General features: G+C 38.0%; 1 protein-coding gene across 1 annotated transcript; it reads left to right on the forward strand.

Moving 5' to 3' along the window:
* Window positions 1-2,835: 2,835 nt before the first annotated feature.
* Window positions 2,836-14,103, forward strand: aqp9b (aquaporin 9b). The gene is made up of 6 exons (XM_079666234.1): window positions 2,836-3,015; window positions 3,832-3,958; window positions 7,154-7,291; window positions 7,478-7,596; window positions 8,498-8,715; window positions 11,833-14,103. Exons 1-6 carry the CDS (start codon window positions 2,914-2,916, stop codon window positions 11,993-11,995), a joined length of 867 nt encoding a protein of 288 aa, XP_079522360.1. The 5' UTR covers window positions 2,836-2,913; the 3' UTR covers window positions 11,996-14,103.
* The last annotated feature ends 708 nt before the right edge of the window (window positions 14,104-14,811 follow it).

A 14,811-nucleotide genomic window follows, 5' to 3' on the forward strand; every position in this document is an offset into this window, starting at 1 on the left:
CACAGGTATAATGATACTTAAACTAAGGCTTTGAGTGTTTCATGAAACTGAAACCTATTTGTCAAGGTTTAAACACTTAGAAAAGTCTGTAGCCTAGTTCCACAAACTTCCCTTTAGCATCATATAAAGCCTATTATCTTCTGGCAAAAACAATCTCGCCATAAAGTTAATGTAGTAGCGGTTTTAGGCTTTGGATGGATTCACATTCTATTTTTTGTATCTGTTGTTGTTGGATTGTAGAAGTTAATATCTCCATTTTCTGGAATGCCTCCCTCATATTGGCATGAAACTGGAGATTGGAGTTTAATTATTTACCTTAAAGTTAACAAACAATTCACCATAAAGAAGTATTTACTCGTAAGTCTCATTCTTACATCATCATTAGCCATTTCCTAAGTGCCATAAAGGTGTCATCCCACTTTCCTCGGCTCACTATCACCCTGGGCTCTTTATTTGCCTAACACAACCTCCCCACGGTCTAAGATGTTATGTAAATGCGGACTCAAGGGATTGTTGCTACTTGCTGGGGTGTTGTTGGCAGAGATTTGTCCCGCAGGTGATAATTCCCCCCAGCGCCTCCTTTAAATCTCCCAATAAACATCCACCAATTAGCTGCGAGCGAGCCTGTCTCACAAAACTAAAGGAATTAAAGCAAAGCCACGCATGTATTAACACATACACAACAACTGCATTTCTTTACACATGCATGAAGCCACTCAGGTAGAGGGGAAATAAGTAGTTAATTTGTGGTTTAGTCTGTGAAATGAAAGCGAATGCAGAACAATGTATCTTGCATAGGAATAAGAACGTAGTTTGAAAACTCGGAAGTATTGATATCGAGTAATTTTCTCATTCATTTTAGATTTCATAATCTGAGCCTCTTGACAGGACAAAGGAGTGTGGAGACAGATGCAGGCCCATCATTTGCAAATCCCCGCAGGATGCTGTTTCTCCGTCAGCACATCTCCCTTTTTTCACAGCATGGGCGACACTCTCAAAGTGTCTGTTTCACATCAAAGAGGACGTGCCTGAAACGGTGACATTGATTAATGTATTGAAAACATCCCATCCTCAGCCTGTCGCCTCACCTTTTCACAGAGCACAGTGAACGGGAGATAAGACAAACCGGGGGAGACGGTGTGACAAACTGCTGAGCTCAAATGTATTCATGGAGCTCCCTCTGTTGGATGGACCGAGCCTCGGACACTCACACTCACATGCACAGTTTTAACAGTATTTACAAAAGAGCCGTTTGATAAGGTAAATGGGATGGGAATGGTTACAACATAGAATAATTAAGGAAAGGATAATGGAAATATGACTGATAAGTGGAACCACAAAGCGGCAAACAGAAAAGGTGAGTGTGAAAACGTTGCAAACTTTCAGATAAGACAGAACAAAAAAAGTGCCAAAAATGCAACGAGCCCTGGAAGGTGTTTTCCCGGACAAGTTTTTACAAAAATAATACCAAAGTAAGTATTTAAGGAATCATTGAACTGGGGGGTTTATTTAAAATAGATTTGTTATTATTTAGTTCGTTTTTAATTAACGTACAATACAAATAAATTATATATATAAATAGCATATCCAAAATACAAATAGGATGTTATTTTTAGGTCGTCTTGTATATTATCAGCTCAGAATTGTTCTGTTAGGCCTATATTTACTCACATAGTCCATCGTACTTTTTGGTTATGTGTTGTTACCTTAACATGTAATAAGCCATTATAAGACTCGGGTGGATGAGGGCTGCAGAAAAAGCGTGTGAAAACGGATCCTCACAAATATAGCTAGCCTACTTTTTATTGAATAACTTGGCGAGTTTTAGTTTATCAGAAGGCTTACGCAGCCTAAAACATTTGACTATAATTAGGCTATTTAAAAATAATCGTGGGATTATTAAAACGCACATGCCAGTCGATTCATACATTAAAACGTGTTTTACTTTTATAATGACAAAAGATAAAACCTTAAATATATACACACATTTTAAATTAATACATGTTTTATGAGCTCAAACTAGTTAACATAATTGAGACAACGATATGTGTTTATTAAGAACTGTATAATGGTTAAATCATCTGTGATTCATGAAATTGAATATTATCATGGATTTGTGTTAAAAATATACTTTACAGACTGTTGTTTTAAAAAATATATATACAAAACTCAATGTTAACGTTTAATTAGCCTGAATGTTTTTTAAATGAGCTTTACCAAGCTTTAGATTTGTCTTCATCATCCCAAAATAAAATGTTAATAGACTAAAGAAATCAACAGTTAGTCCTATTTTCACTCGACGTGTTTCACTAAGGAAGGTGCTAGTATACTCAATATAAAGTACATTTTGTGATCAGAATAGTGACTGTTGGTTTACAATTTGGAAGGTGATTGTGATTGTTGGTGATAACAGTTATCTTAGTTTACGAGCAATTCATCTCATGTGAGTTGTTTCATATATTTTTTTAATTCACATTTCATATTAAAAAAAAGTCTGCCTGAGAGTTTCATGACTATCATGAAACTAGCTAAAAATGTAATTTGGGATAAATAAGTTCTCACCCATTTTCCAAGGTTTTATTTGCGAAGTTGCATAGGCCTATAGGGCTTTTCTAATTAATTGGTTAATAATGGCATTTTAAAATATTGCATATCTTCCTCGAGTGTGTGTTCAAACTGTATTTTTGTGTGTTACCAAAATCCATACAAAGAGGCCTACTTTCAGCCATGGTTAGGTGTGCGTGTGTCTGGAGCCTTTATTTATAATAAAAAGTAGACCCCTTGTGGTTACAAAGGGAAATAGAAGCTTAGCGCACCGAGTGGGAGGCGGCAACCTGACCGACAATCACAGACTCCTCATAGTTGTTTGTTCTGATCGGAGGAAGACATTAAGGAGCCGCAGGACGAACAAAAATGAAAGATGAGAGCAAGATGAAGATGAAGGAGAGATTTGGCCTGAGGCGGGACATCTTTAAGGAGTTCCTGGCGGAATTTCTGGGGACATTTGTCCTGATAGTGAGTACCTCCCTCTGCACCTGTCATCCAGCTTAAACAGCCGCTTTAAAGCTTGGAACCAGTATGCTAATAATGTGTCAAACTGAGTCTCTTGGGACTCTGGCTGCTGTCTCTCATATGTCTCTATTAACACATAGTATATTCGGGGAATAACAGACTTTCTCTTTGATGTGCTGCAGCTGTAATTTGCTCCTGACAATCATAACAAGATGTGACTGATGTGGGACTGTTTTTTCTTCCTCACAACTCCTCCAGAAGTGCATTGCAACATAAAAGATCAATCATTTTAATGTGTAATAAGTCATTTTCTTGTTAGTAAGGAGATTATGAAAAACAAATGAACATGGGATTACATTAATTATAGCAAATGCTCACATTTCAATACAGAGTATTATAACTGTTTTTCAGTTTTTTTTATAATTCCTTGCCAATAATAATGCCTGCTTTTTAGTTATTCATGTAATAGTAATGTTAATTTCTTATTCTGCACTGTCCTTACCTCCACCTCCTGTCACATCTCCAATTAAATGCCTCAGATGCCACATCAAAAGAGGGATGCAGCTTCCATAATAGTCCTTTTTCATTTTTGGACCCTGCTCTGCTCACAACATTTGTTTTGGATGTAATTACTTCTCCGTTTGACCTAATAAGTGGGGAATTCATTATTTTTCTTTGCAGGCTCCAAGTAGGACAAATTGTCTGTGGGAGTGGGAGGTTGGTGGTGGACAAGAGGGGTAGTGTTAATGCCGATTATAATTGGAATAATTAAAAACAATGAGTCTTTCTACCTCTTTGTGTTTTGTTCTTGTGTCCCAGCTCTTTGGATGTGGTTCAGTGGCCCAGACGGTGCTGAGTAGAGGGGCTCTCGGGGAGCCTTTGACCATCCACATTGGTTTCACTCTGGGAGTCATGATGGCCGTCTACATGGCAGGGGGGGTGTCAGGTAAAAAATAGCAACATGCACAGCTCACATTCATTACAATACAAAATCATGTAATTTCTCAAATATGGCTACTAATGTTTGTTTGCAGAATCAACACATTTGTTGATTAATCAGTCATTAATAGATCGGAAAATTGTTAAGTGGCAAGTTTGTAAAGATCTAGGGTGACATTTATATAATACTTTCAAAAATGTTCAGTTAACAGTTATATATAAATGAGGGCACATATACCAATTCTCACAATTAAGAAGCTGGATCAAAGTGACGTTTTTTGGCCCAGTTGCTTAAAAATTATTATCAATAGTAATTTCCTCAGTTTTCTAGAAATGAAATGATGAAAGAAAAACGAAGAAAACATTCAATTTTTTCATTTTGGCCAACAAAAAGCTGCAAACGGGCCGGTAACAAAGGTCGTCTCACAATATTTGTCTGTGGCAGAGACGCAGTCTTTGGTCATGGATGTCTGTCCGTCTCTTTACTCTTAAAGCAAAAGCAATGATTGTCATCATTGTTTATTGATCTTGATAAAGTGATGGCCTATGAAGACCAGAGTATACTTTTATTATGGACTTCCAGTGTGACATAATGGAGAGCATTCAATAGCAACCTCTTTTCTGGTCTATAAGGCAAGATTTACTGACACTAATGGAGTGTATTTTGATACTTTGTTGTATTACCGTCTCCAATGGGCTGATTTTCAGAGCAAATCAGGGCGCTTAAGTTGTAGAGATATTGTGTCCTGATGTCCAAACGGGACTTTTTCAGGTACATTCCTCCAGGATTACAGCAAGAAGAGCCCTCTGTGTGTTGCCTGCAGTGACAAAGACAGAAAGGTATAGTTGTTAAATGTCACAGTGCTTACCATTGGCATGCTGAGCCAAAATGGTGAGAATCCATTAATCAGCCATCAAGGGATACATTATGTCGAAGGTTACATTTTGTGAGGGCTTCATGGACTGCTGTGAGGTAATTTCCATTACTGCTGGGACTTGAAAACTCATCAAAGAGAGATCGAGCATTTGTTCTCTCCTGTCATGTCTGTTAAACATGAAGTTACAGAAAGTTAGCTTAGCATAAAGACTAAAACAGGGTAATGCAATAAGACCTACCACCGCCTCTAAAGCTAAATAATTAACATGTTACATTTTATCTGTTTAAGCTGTATAAAAAAAAGGATACCTACCAAGAAATATTATATAGAGCCATTTTCACAATAAAAAAAAAACAAGATATAACATGCCAATGGAAAGCTTTAGAGGCACTGGTTGTTGGATTTAATTTTTTTGTAATTTTGTTGTCATCAGAGCTGTAGCTCCGTTTCCAGTTTTCTAAGCTAACCCACTCCCGGGTCCAACTACATGTTCACCCACAGATATTAAAGAGTGGTATCCATATTCTCATCTGACGATCTGCAAGAAAGCGAGTTAGCAAGTATCCACATTTTTTGATCTATTCCTTTCAAAACTTAAAATGTCTGTGCTATACAGACTTTTGAGTTTGACTGAACACTCTCACAATGAAACATATTCTCCTGTTATGTGTTTTTTTAAAGCATGTTTTGAAACCCCCAATGATTTAGGGGGAACTATTATATTTCGTGTGTTTGAAGAGATTTGCAAATATATCATTGAGAAATATAAACCGATAGAGGAGGGAAAAAATCATGGAAGCACTTCAATTCTATCTTGTTGAGGATGGATGGCTGTTGTTGGAGGTCTCTCTGACTTTCTTGTGCTACATGTTTAATGAGAAGAGTAGTAAAGCTTCAGAGGAATCGCTGCAAAGCCTGATGACACGGAGGTTAATATATGGAGAGATTTTGCTGCATGACTGGGCCATTCAACCCCGGGGTCCACAGCTCAGTGGGAAGCTTCTGTCCAACGACATCTCTGAAGATGATCGTAGGTATTGGACTAATGAGCTTTACTGGGGCATGGGTCTCTGGAGAGGAGGAGGGTCAGGTGTGACAAGCCTGGCTTACTAGGCTTCCCTGGCAGGGAGGCCCCATAAGAGAAGAAAACACAATTGTTTTCACTTTGTAGTCTCAGATTTTAGATGACAGTGTACCGTAAGTGTGACACATCATGGTCACTCTAATGACCTGCAGTCTACATGTGCCTTAAGCAGATTCAGGCAGATTATGTCAGATGCAATTCAGGCAGGCCGGTCTGGCTGGTTGTCATGGTCAGTATTTGTGAACAGGACGGGGAGATTAAGAATGGGCGCATGGCTGATACCCCCAATGGTGTTACCACAGCGAGGTCGAAGCCAAGATCCCAGAGTGTTAAATAAATGACCCCACACTGTCATCACAGCCTAGTAACATTTGGCTGGAATGTGTTCAAACACACCTCTGAAGAACAATGTCGATTCTGACGGCACACAAACCCAGTGCTCTTTGTTTGAAAATATCCTGGAAGTTTTGAATGAATGAGTTGTGGAGGGTTTGACAACAGGCTCTAAATGATCAGACAGCCTTTGTTTTAATCCACTGAACTCAATTTACTTTACCTCAGAAGTGAAGACGTGAAGTTTAAAATGCTCGGCTAAATCATCCTTCTCAGTTTGGTCACAGCTGTTTATCAATTGATTCAGAGTTGAAACAATTAGTGAATTAATCAATAGGTCAATCCACAGAAAAATAAACCTGACTATCATTTAAAGGAGATTACACATTTACACATCAAAGGATTTAGGGAGTACTACTGCTTAAGTGAAAGAAATACTTTAATAAAGCTGCAGGAAATCAATTAAGTTGCCTCAATTAATCCCACTTGAAGATTTAAACAACAACTTTGAAAATGAACAACATTATGAGTTGGTTAGTTGAAAGAAGATTACCATCATCGGCAGCTAATTGTAATTGTAAGAAATGTAGAAGCAAAGTTTTGAAAATAAAGATAAAAGCTTGAGATCATTTCTCAAGCAAAGATACGAAATAATTGGTGGTTCCTGTACTTATCAAATGTGATAATGTACTGTGTAATGTAATGTTTAAGTGATATAACAAATAATAAAAGATGTTTCCATATTTCCTGTCGTATTGATAACAAATCATTTAAAGAGTAATTGTTAATGGAAATAATCGGAATTTCCCCCTTTGTTTTATAAATAAAAAATATATTAAGTACTTTCGGTCACCTGCAGTGGTTGTTGTTGCTGATGTTGTTAATGTTGTGTGTATCCTTGTTGCAGGAGCCCACCTGAACCCTGCAGTCTCTCTGGCCATGGTGATCCTGGGGAAGCTTCATATTAAGAAGTTCCCTGTGTATGTGCTGGCACAATTCCTGGGGGCTTTTGCTGGATCCTGTGCTGTGTATGGATTGTACTATGGTGGGTCGTGTAAATGTATAAATGATGTCGCTAGAAGAACACTGTCAGAAAGGATTACTTGATTATCAGGATCATCTTTTTCTAAAGAGACCCAGAACTGCGTCGACTCTGAAACAAAGTCAAGTTATATGTCTAATAAAACACAAATATAATCTTGCCAGTAAAACTTGATTTTCTTTTCCATAGATGCTTTGATGGAATATACCGATGGAGAATTTGCTGTTACTGGTGCAAATGCCACAGCCAACATATTTGCATCGTATCCTGCAAAACATCTCTCCGTCCTAAATGGGTTTGTTGATCAGGTAAGGCTTAAGATTGACGTGCATTTTAATAGTAATTCCCCCTGAAAATGAACCATACATACACCTATGGAATATAACACAATGACCAGTTTAACATAAACTGCCTGAGGACACGACATAATTATGTTTTGAATCTTGGATCAGCTACTATCTTTGGAATATTTTTATTTGAAATGATTGATGTCAGAGTGATTTTCCAACAGGATTCTCTGTATATTGGGGTTACTAGAGCATACAGAGATGTACATGTAAATGGACATGGGAGTTGTTTGCTGATGAATAAACAATTCTGCTCTGATGCTAAGAATAACTCCCATCTGTTTTGAAGAGATGAGAATGTTAGTTAATGTACGGTATTTGTGAGCACATCATTGGTCTGCTGAGTATTTATTTTCTTTTGATTATATTTCAAATAAAATATTATCAAAATAAATATTATACATAGGATTAACAGGCATTTCTGATGTAAACAAAAGCTGAATTATCAGAAACATTAATTATTAACATTACCAGACCTGTCAATTAAATCAAGAAGAAGTAAAGAGGGATATTTGGTAATGGGAATTCGAATCGCAGACAGTTTGCCTTAAGTGGTCCAATTAGAATGAATATAAGTTTCAGATAATTCTGTATGTTTACATGTGAGATGTAGAGCCATATGGGGCTGTGTAGTAAAGCTGCCTTATACAGACTGAAACCAGGGGAAGGGGGAAGCCCAATAATAAGCTTAGGCACATAGGGCAGGGGTCACCAGAGAAAATTAGGTAACTCAACAACAACCAAACCACCTCAACAACAACAACAACAACTACGAAGAGAGTCATTTCCTATGTTCCTTTATGTCTTGGACTTGAATGTTTTGAATATACCTGAAGTTATGCCCGATGCTCTTGTGTTTAAGGTGATTGCCACAGCCGCTCTGATCCTGTGCATCCTGGCCATCACCGACAAGAGGAACATCGGTGCTCCTAAAGGCATGGAGCCTCTCTGCATCGGGCTCATCATCATGGCCATCGGGGTGTCCATGGGTCTGAACTGCGGATATCCCATCAACCCGGCACGGGACCTCGGACCACGGTTCTTCACAGCTGTGGCCGGGTGGGGGATGGACGTATTCAGGTAATTTTACTGCTTGATAAACAAAAATCTACCTGTCATCACCCCCGAAAAAACACATGTCTTTGCAAAACGACAAACACAAAACATGGAGTCTTAAAGTTCCTAATCTAGAGAGCTTTATTTCAGTGTTTTAAGAAAATAGAAGACTTTTTTTTCTCCTTACTGAGAGAACTAGGAGTCCATTATTTACTGCAGCTCTCTCAGCAGGGCCTGAGGCTAGATGGGTTATGTAAGAAACTGCATTTAACCAAGTGGCTGCTCTCTTCTACACCACATCAAGAGAGCGTTTGTAGCACCATCTCTGATCTCTTGACAATCTGAATGAATATTTCATAGACCATTCGTGTTTTTCCGGCATTCTGAAAAGGTCTTTAGGATTTGAGTGAACATGGAGAGATTCCATGCACATAAATATTCAATGCTTCATTACTAGTGGCATCATTTATGTTACTAAGTCTCTTTTTCTTCATTTTCTTCTCTCTTTATTGTTCACACTAACTGATTACAATTCATATGACCAGAGGTACTGTATGTAATGTTATTCCTATTTTATATTTACCAAGCTGTTTCGTTTATGTACAAAGTCTCACTTTTAACTGATAGATGACAACATTTGCTCAATCACTTCAACTCTAAAACAAACCGCATTTTGATCAACAAAAAGGAAAACATCGCACACCAAATGTGCCCCTCTAATGTCCCCAAGTTGTACATTTCAGGTTCTGTCTGCACATTGCAAACAAGAGAGAGGACAAGGTGCACCCCAGTTCAATTTTTACTTTGGACTTTGTCAAGAATGCAAACAAAGCTCTACAACTTCATGTATTCAAACCAAATGGCTCGCAACAGCAGGCTGTGTATACTTTGCTCCTACAGGATACTAGCTGGAACATTTCCAACATCTGCAAACACATATGGATAAGAAAAGTTGTATGACCTCTTCAGTGACTGTGCAGGGCCAACATGTTGTTCAAATGTGCTTCCTGAGGTCAAGTCTCATTTCCAGTATCTTGATTCAAGCTTTAATTACCACTGACTTTGATCCTGTTAAAAGTTGGAAAGCATTTCTCACGTTGCCTTTTTCTGAGGATTACCACGTGGTCGGGGGCTCTTTGCCAGTTGTCTTTTATCCAAAATCGTTGTGACCATGGTGAAGCAAGTGTACTGTAGCACCCAAACATATCAGCACTAGTAGAATTTCACGAGTTTATCTCGTCCCTTTCCAAAGAGGAGATTTCTCACTAACTGATTAACCAGGTCACATTTAGTTTCTCAAAAGGTCACGTTTAGTTTTTATTTGCTTACATCCACAGATGTAATAGTGTTGTACTTGCTGAGAACAATATCTTGTCTTCTGCTGAAAAGACTAGTACCAGAATGCCTCTGAGGTGCTCAAAATATGTTCTCTGTCTGCTCTTTTATAGAAATACTACCTCAGGAATTGGATTTATTTTACTCGTATGTTGTTATAAATAGATTTATGCTGTTTCTGTCATTGTACTTAAAGCCCTGTTTGTCTCTGGCCCTTTCTTTTTAAACCTACCCTCAAAAGTGTGCATTCGACTACTGAAAAACATTCAAGTTGGAGAATGTGTAGACTTCTAACAAAGTACAGAATACAGCTTGGATAATTATGCAGTTTTCTTATGAAGGCAGTTGTTTAATTCTAATAATAGTATTAGTTTAATTTACCTTATTTGGCTTGATAACATAACATAAAGTGGTTGAATGCAAACATAAGTCTTGCTATGGGAAATATACTGTTGCTCTCAGGCTTCGTGTCACAGTTGTAACTATGTCAGATGGCTTATATAACTAGATATATAGAAAGATTGCTTTAATGCACATAATGTAAGCCCTTGGTGCCATCAGGTGCATGTCATGCAAGTGTGTGCTAATTCTCACATAATCTTTTACATTTATTATGTAAATATAGCAGCTTCAAATGCATGCAGATCCATTGGAGAGCGGCACTTGGCTCCATATAAAGTTCACATGGCGTCAGTGTGACCCACTGTCTCCTGGCCTGATCATCTTAACTGTGGCCTTAGATTAGAGTCTGTAATCCAGCCGCTTCCCTCTCAAGTGTACTTCCCGAACGCGTACAGAATAGAAAGATGACCCTGCTCGGATGCTTGTTTAGTTTCAGGGCTGTGTTTCATCTCTGTTAACTGAATCCCTCTCACCTAAAGGCTCCTAACGGCCACATTGACCAGCAGCCCTCTGATCTCTGCCAGAGGTCAGGCAGAGTGAGCATGAGGACACATGCAATCAGTCTAACACTCAGAACTCCTTAAGACTGTAATCCTGGCTAACACGCGTCCTGTAGGGTGATACTGACATAAACAGATTGGAGAAGCCGTGTGAATCGTTTCATTTAAACTGTACCTCAGCATTAGACCTACAAAGATTGGGGGATTTGCAAAGGACAGATTAAAAAAGCATGGTTAAAAGTAAAGCAGAGGTGTCTGATACGAGTCACGCTGAATCTTAGATTTCCCAAAATGTAACTCAAATTGGTCTTTCATTATGTAATATAGGGTAACCACACTATGTTTGAGGTCCAAGTTATAACATGATGAATAGTTGTTTGTTGTTCTTTTGTTGATAAAACTAAACCAACATGGGTGCCTTATGTCAGAGTTATTAGAAGACTAGTTTGATATTTGATAAATAAGCTAATAAGCTAATTCGTGTTCTCGCATAGAGTATGATCAGAGTATGAGTATCAGGGAAATACGGTAAAAGTAAAGCTATGGACAGCCTTCTTTCTGTTAGCTTAGCTAAGCACAAAGAGCACTGACTTCAGTAAGTGACTTTGACTAACCTAAAAGTAGTCCGCAACCTGATCAACTGTAAACGTGCAATTTTAACGCTTTGGTTTTTTGTAAATATTAAACAAACCGGGTAAAAGGATAGCTGCTTACTTGCTGCAATCTCCCAAACTATTCCTTGTCAATGCATGGTATTTTTAAACTTGGCAAGAAGACTCGGTGTTTGAATGGTAAAGATTTAAGATTATAATGTTTAAATAGTGCAAGTTTTAGTGTAAATTATATCAAATTCATTGCTAAATTGTATTTTGTCATTACTGATATGTGTTGGTCCTCTCTACAGAGCCGGAGGGTGCTGGTGGTGGATCCCCGTGGCAGGACCCATGGTGGGCGGAGCCGTCGGAGCAGGTGTTTACTTCCTGTTCATTGAGTTGCACCACACCCAGCCTGAAAAACTGGATGAGAAAAATGCCCAGGACAAATATGAAATTATAACTATGAGTTAAAATAAAAACAAATTAAGGTTGCAAAGCAAAGCAACCACACTGATTCAACAACTCATTTTCACACTCAGAAAGTAAAAAATAGTTTAAAAAATAAATGTACAGTTAGTGTTTTAACACAAAACATGCACCTGACTACACAATTTTATGCAAGATATAAAATATCCAAAATGTTTTATAAAGCCTTTCTTTTGTAGAAAATCTGGTCTGCTTTAGGTTCCGAGTTTATTTGCCTCTGGCTCTTTCATATCAAAAATACTAATCAGATTATTTTATGCCAAGTTTAAACTACCTGAAATGAGAACCTACTTTGGAGATTTTTTATCATTTGCCAAGTTGTCTGTACAGCATTTTGATTTTTACTATTGCCTACCCAACAAACAAGGGCATTACATATATGTAGCACCATGAAACAGTTGATTTATATTATTGATCATTTCTATTGCTTTAGCCAATGTCTTACAGTTATGATGTGTTTAGTGGGGTGACTTCCTTATTCAGTTTCACTTCACCCCTTGCTTACGCGTTAAAAGAGTGGGATTGATTGATTTATCTTTCTTGCAGAATTGTAATTTACACACATTTATGAAGAAAATACAGCCTTAAAGGATTTTTTGGCATTGCTTATTTATCATTCATCTTCATAATTTTGTGTCACACAAACTTCTGTTATTTTGCTGTTTTACAAATTGACAGACACCCTTGATATTGAAAAGCCATAACTTCACATGAGACATGTAAATGTCTGCTTTCTGCAAAGATGTTTATTTTGTTTCCAGCAGAAGCTTTTGCAGAAGTCACTGAGATCCTTGATGGATTGTGTCAGTGCACTTGCTGTATCAGGGGCAATAGGCACACACTGACTGTATCTGTTTACATTTAAAACTCTTCTGAGGTCAGCTAAAAGGACACTGTTTCAAAATGTATGAGATGAACATGCATTTGTACATACACTAATTGTAACACTGTTTTGCATTGGACTGAATGTCTTTTTACAACACAGGCACTTGTTTGGCAACTTGACAATCCCATGTCATGCTTTTCTGGTTATTACCTGTCCCCTTCTGTGTTATGAAGGTTTGTATGCATGTAAACGGTCTGCAGAGTCACAAACCCTCAAAGTACACCCTGTAGCGAGTAAAACTCTAATACAGAAAATACCTCCCCAAAACGCCTCGTTGGAGATACGTCATTGTCCATTTGATTCTTCCGGGTACGCATGATGTCAACCGTACCCGGAACGAAATGGACCAATCCACGGACTTCCTCACACACACACTCAGTGCAAGCAGCTCTGTTGATTTCTCCTCCCTGGCTGCAGGCTGATAACAGACAGTTGGGATTGCGGCGAAATTCTCTCTGCAGACCCATTCTCACAGCGTTTATCAACCTTTTTCTTACTCAATATCAAGCCAAACTTATTGTTTTTACTTCGGCTGTGACTTTGTGTGTGCTCAGTGTGAGTTTGGATGTGTTTCGCTGTGTATCGCTAAACAAGGAAACCACACCTCCACGGAGTTTAGCGCGATTCACAACGTGAACCAACCAATTAGAGCACACTTTGCTCACAGGGAGGGTGGGGGCTGGACCTACTGGAGCTACAACGAGCCGTTAAAGGCAGAGAGTAAAATTCAGTGAATACACGTAGTTTACAGAGATGCTGTATAAGAAACCAATGTGAGTTTGGAAAATTGCACAATATAAATCTATTCTAGTAGACCTCAACAATGGAATTATGATCAGTGGAAATGGCCGTGACATGGGACCTTTACATTTAATTTGCTAGATTTACATTTGAGAAAGAGAAAAATGTGAACAAAGTCAGAGGAATAACTATTATACTTTTGCCCTTGCATGTGTCCTACGTTTGAATAAGAGTAATTAAGCATGTTTGATAAGATGTTGAAGGTGAAGTTAAGTATATTATGCATCTCACTGTTGCAAACTTTGACGTCAGTGCTTCGGTCCTGAGTATTCAGCCAGTCAGGACACTACAGTTTAATCTTTTTTTTTTTTGTTGGTGTTGCTTATTTGCTTTTTATAAAATAAATCTGTATGAATAAAAAAAAAATTCAGTGTATCTCAAAGTTGAATAAAGTTTGTGCAAAGGATTTGTGTGTCCATATTTATCTTAAAAACATTTTACAAAGATATTACACTATGTATTAATATTTGTATTTGCGATTGTGATGATATCAACGGATTAATAAACTATAATCTATACTGTTTTTGCTCTTAAAATAAAAAATGCAGTTCAATGTCAAAAAATGTGTGCCTGTGAAAAAAATTCAGATCAATTGAAGTATGTGAGCTTTTGCATCTTAAACAAAATCGCATATTTTACCAGTTCAGATGTTTGTTTCACCTAAATTGGGTAAACCTAAAAGTAAAAAAAACAGACATTTTATGTTATTCCTCATTCCCAAAAATGTTCCCACTCTAAACTGGACACACACACACACACACACACACACACACACACACACACACACACACACACACACACACACACACACACACACACACACACACACACACACACACACACACACACACACACACACACACACACACACACACACACACACACACACACACACACACACACACACACACACACACACACACACACACACACACACACACACACACACACACACACACACACACACACACACACACACACAGTGCAGCAGAAAAACATTAACATTTAAAACAAGCCGATTGAAAAAAAGCTTACGTATCTTCATTTAGAATAGATGCAGAATGTATTTTTGCAGTTCAATGGCTCTAGGGTTTTCCCCCAGAGTGCATCCTCT

The sequence above is a fragment of the Notothenia rossii genome (assembly GCF_949606895.1).
Source record: "Notothenia rossii genome assembly, chromosome: 2".
NCBI lineage: Eukaryota > Metazoa > Chordata > Actinopteri > Perciformes > Nototheniidae > Notothenia > Notothenia rossii.

Excerpts from the sequence above, each read along its gene's own strand:
- aqp9b (XM_079666234.1), top strand. The coding sequence starts at position 2,914 with ATGAAAGATGAGAGCAAGATGAAGATGAAGGAGAGATTTGGCCTGAGG. Across the intron at positions 3,016-3,831 it reads TGGGGACATTTGTCCTGATA|CTCTTTGGATGTGGTTCAGT; the intron begins GTGAGTACCTCC and ends CTTGTGTCCCAG. Across the intron at positions 7,597-8,497 it reads TAAATGGGTTTGTTGATCAG|GTGATTGCCACAGCCGCTCT; the intron begins GTAAGGCTTAAG and ends CTTGTGTTTAAG.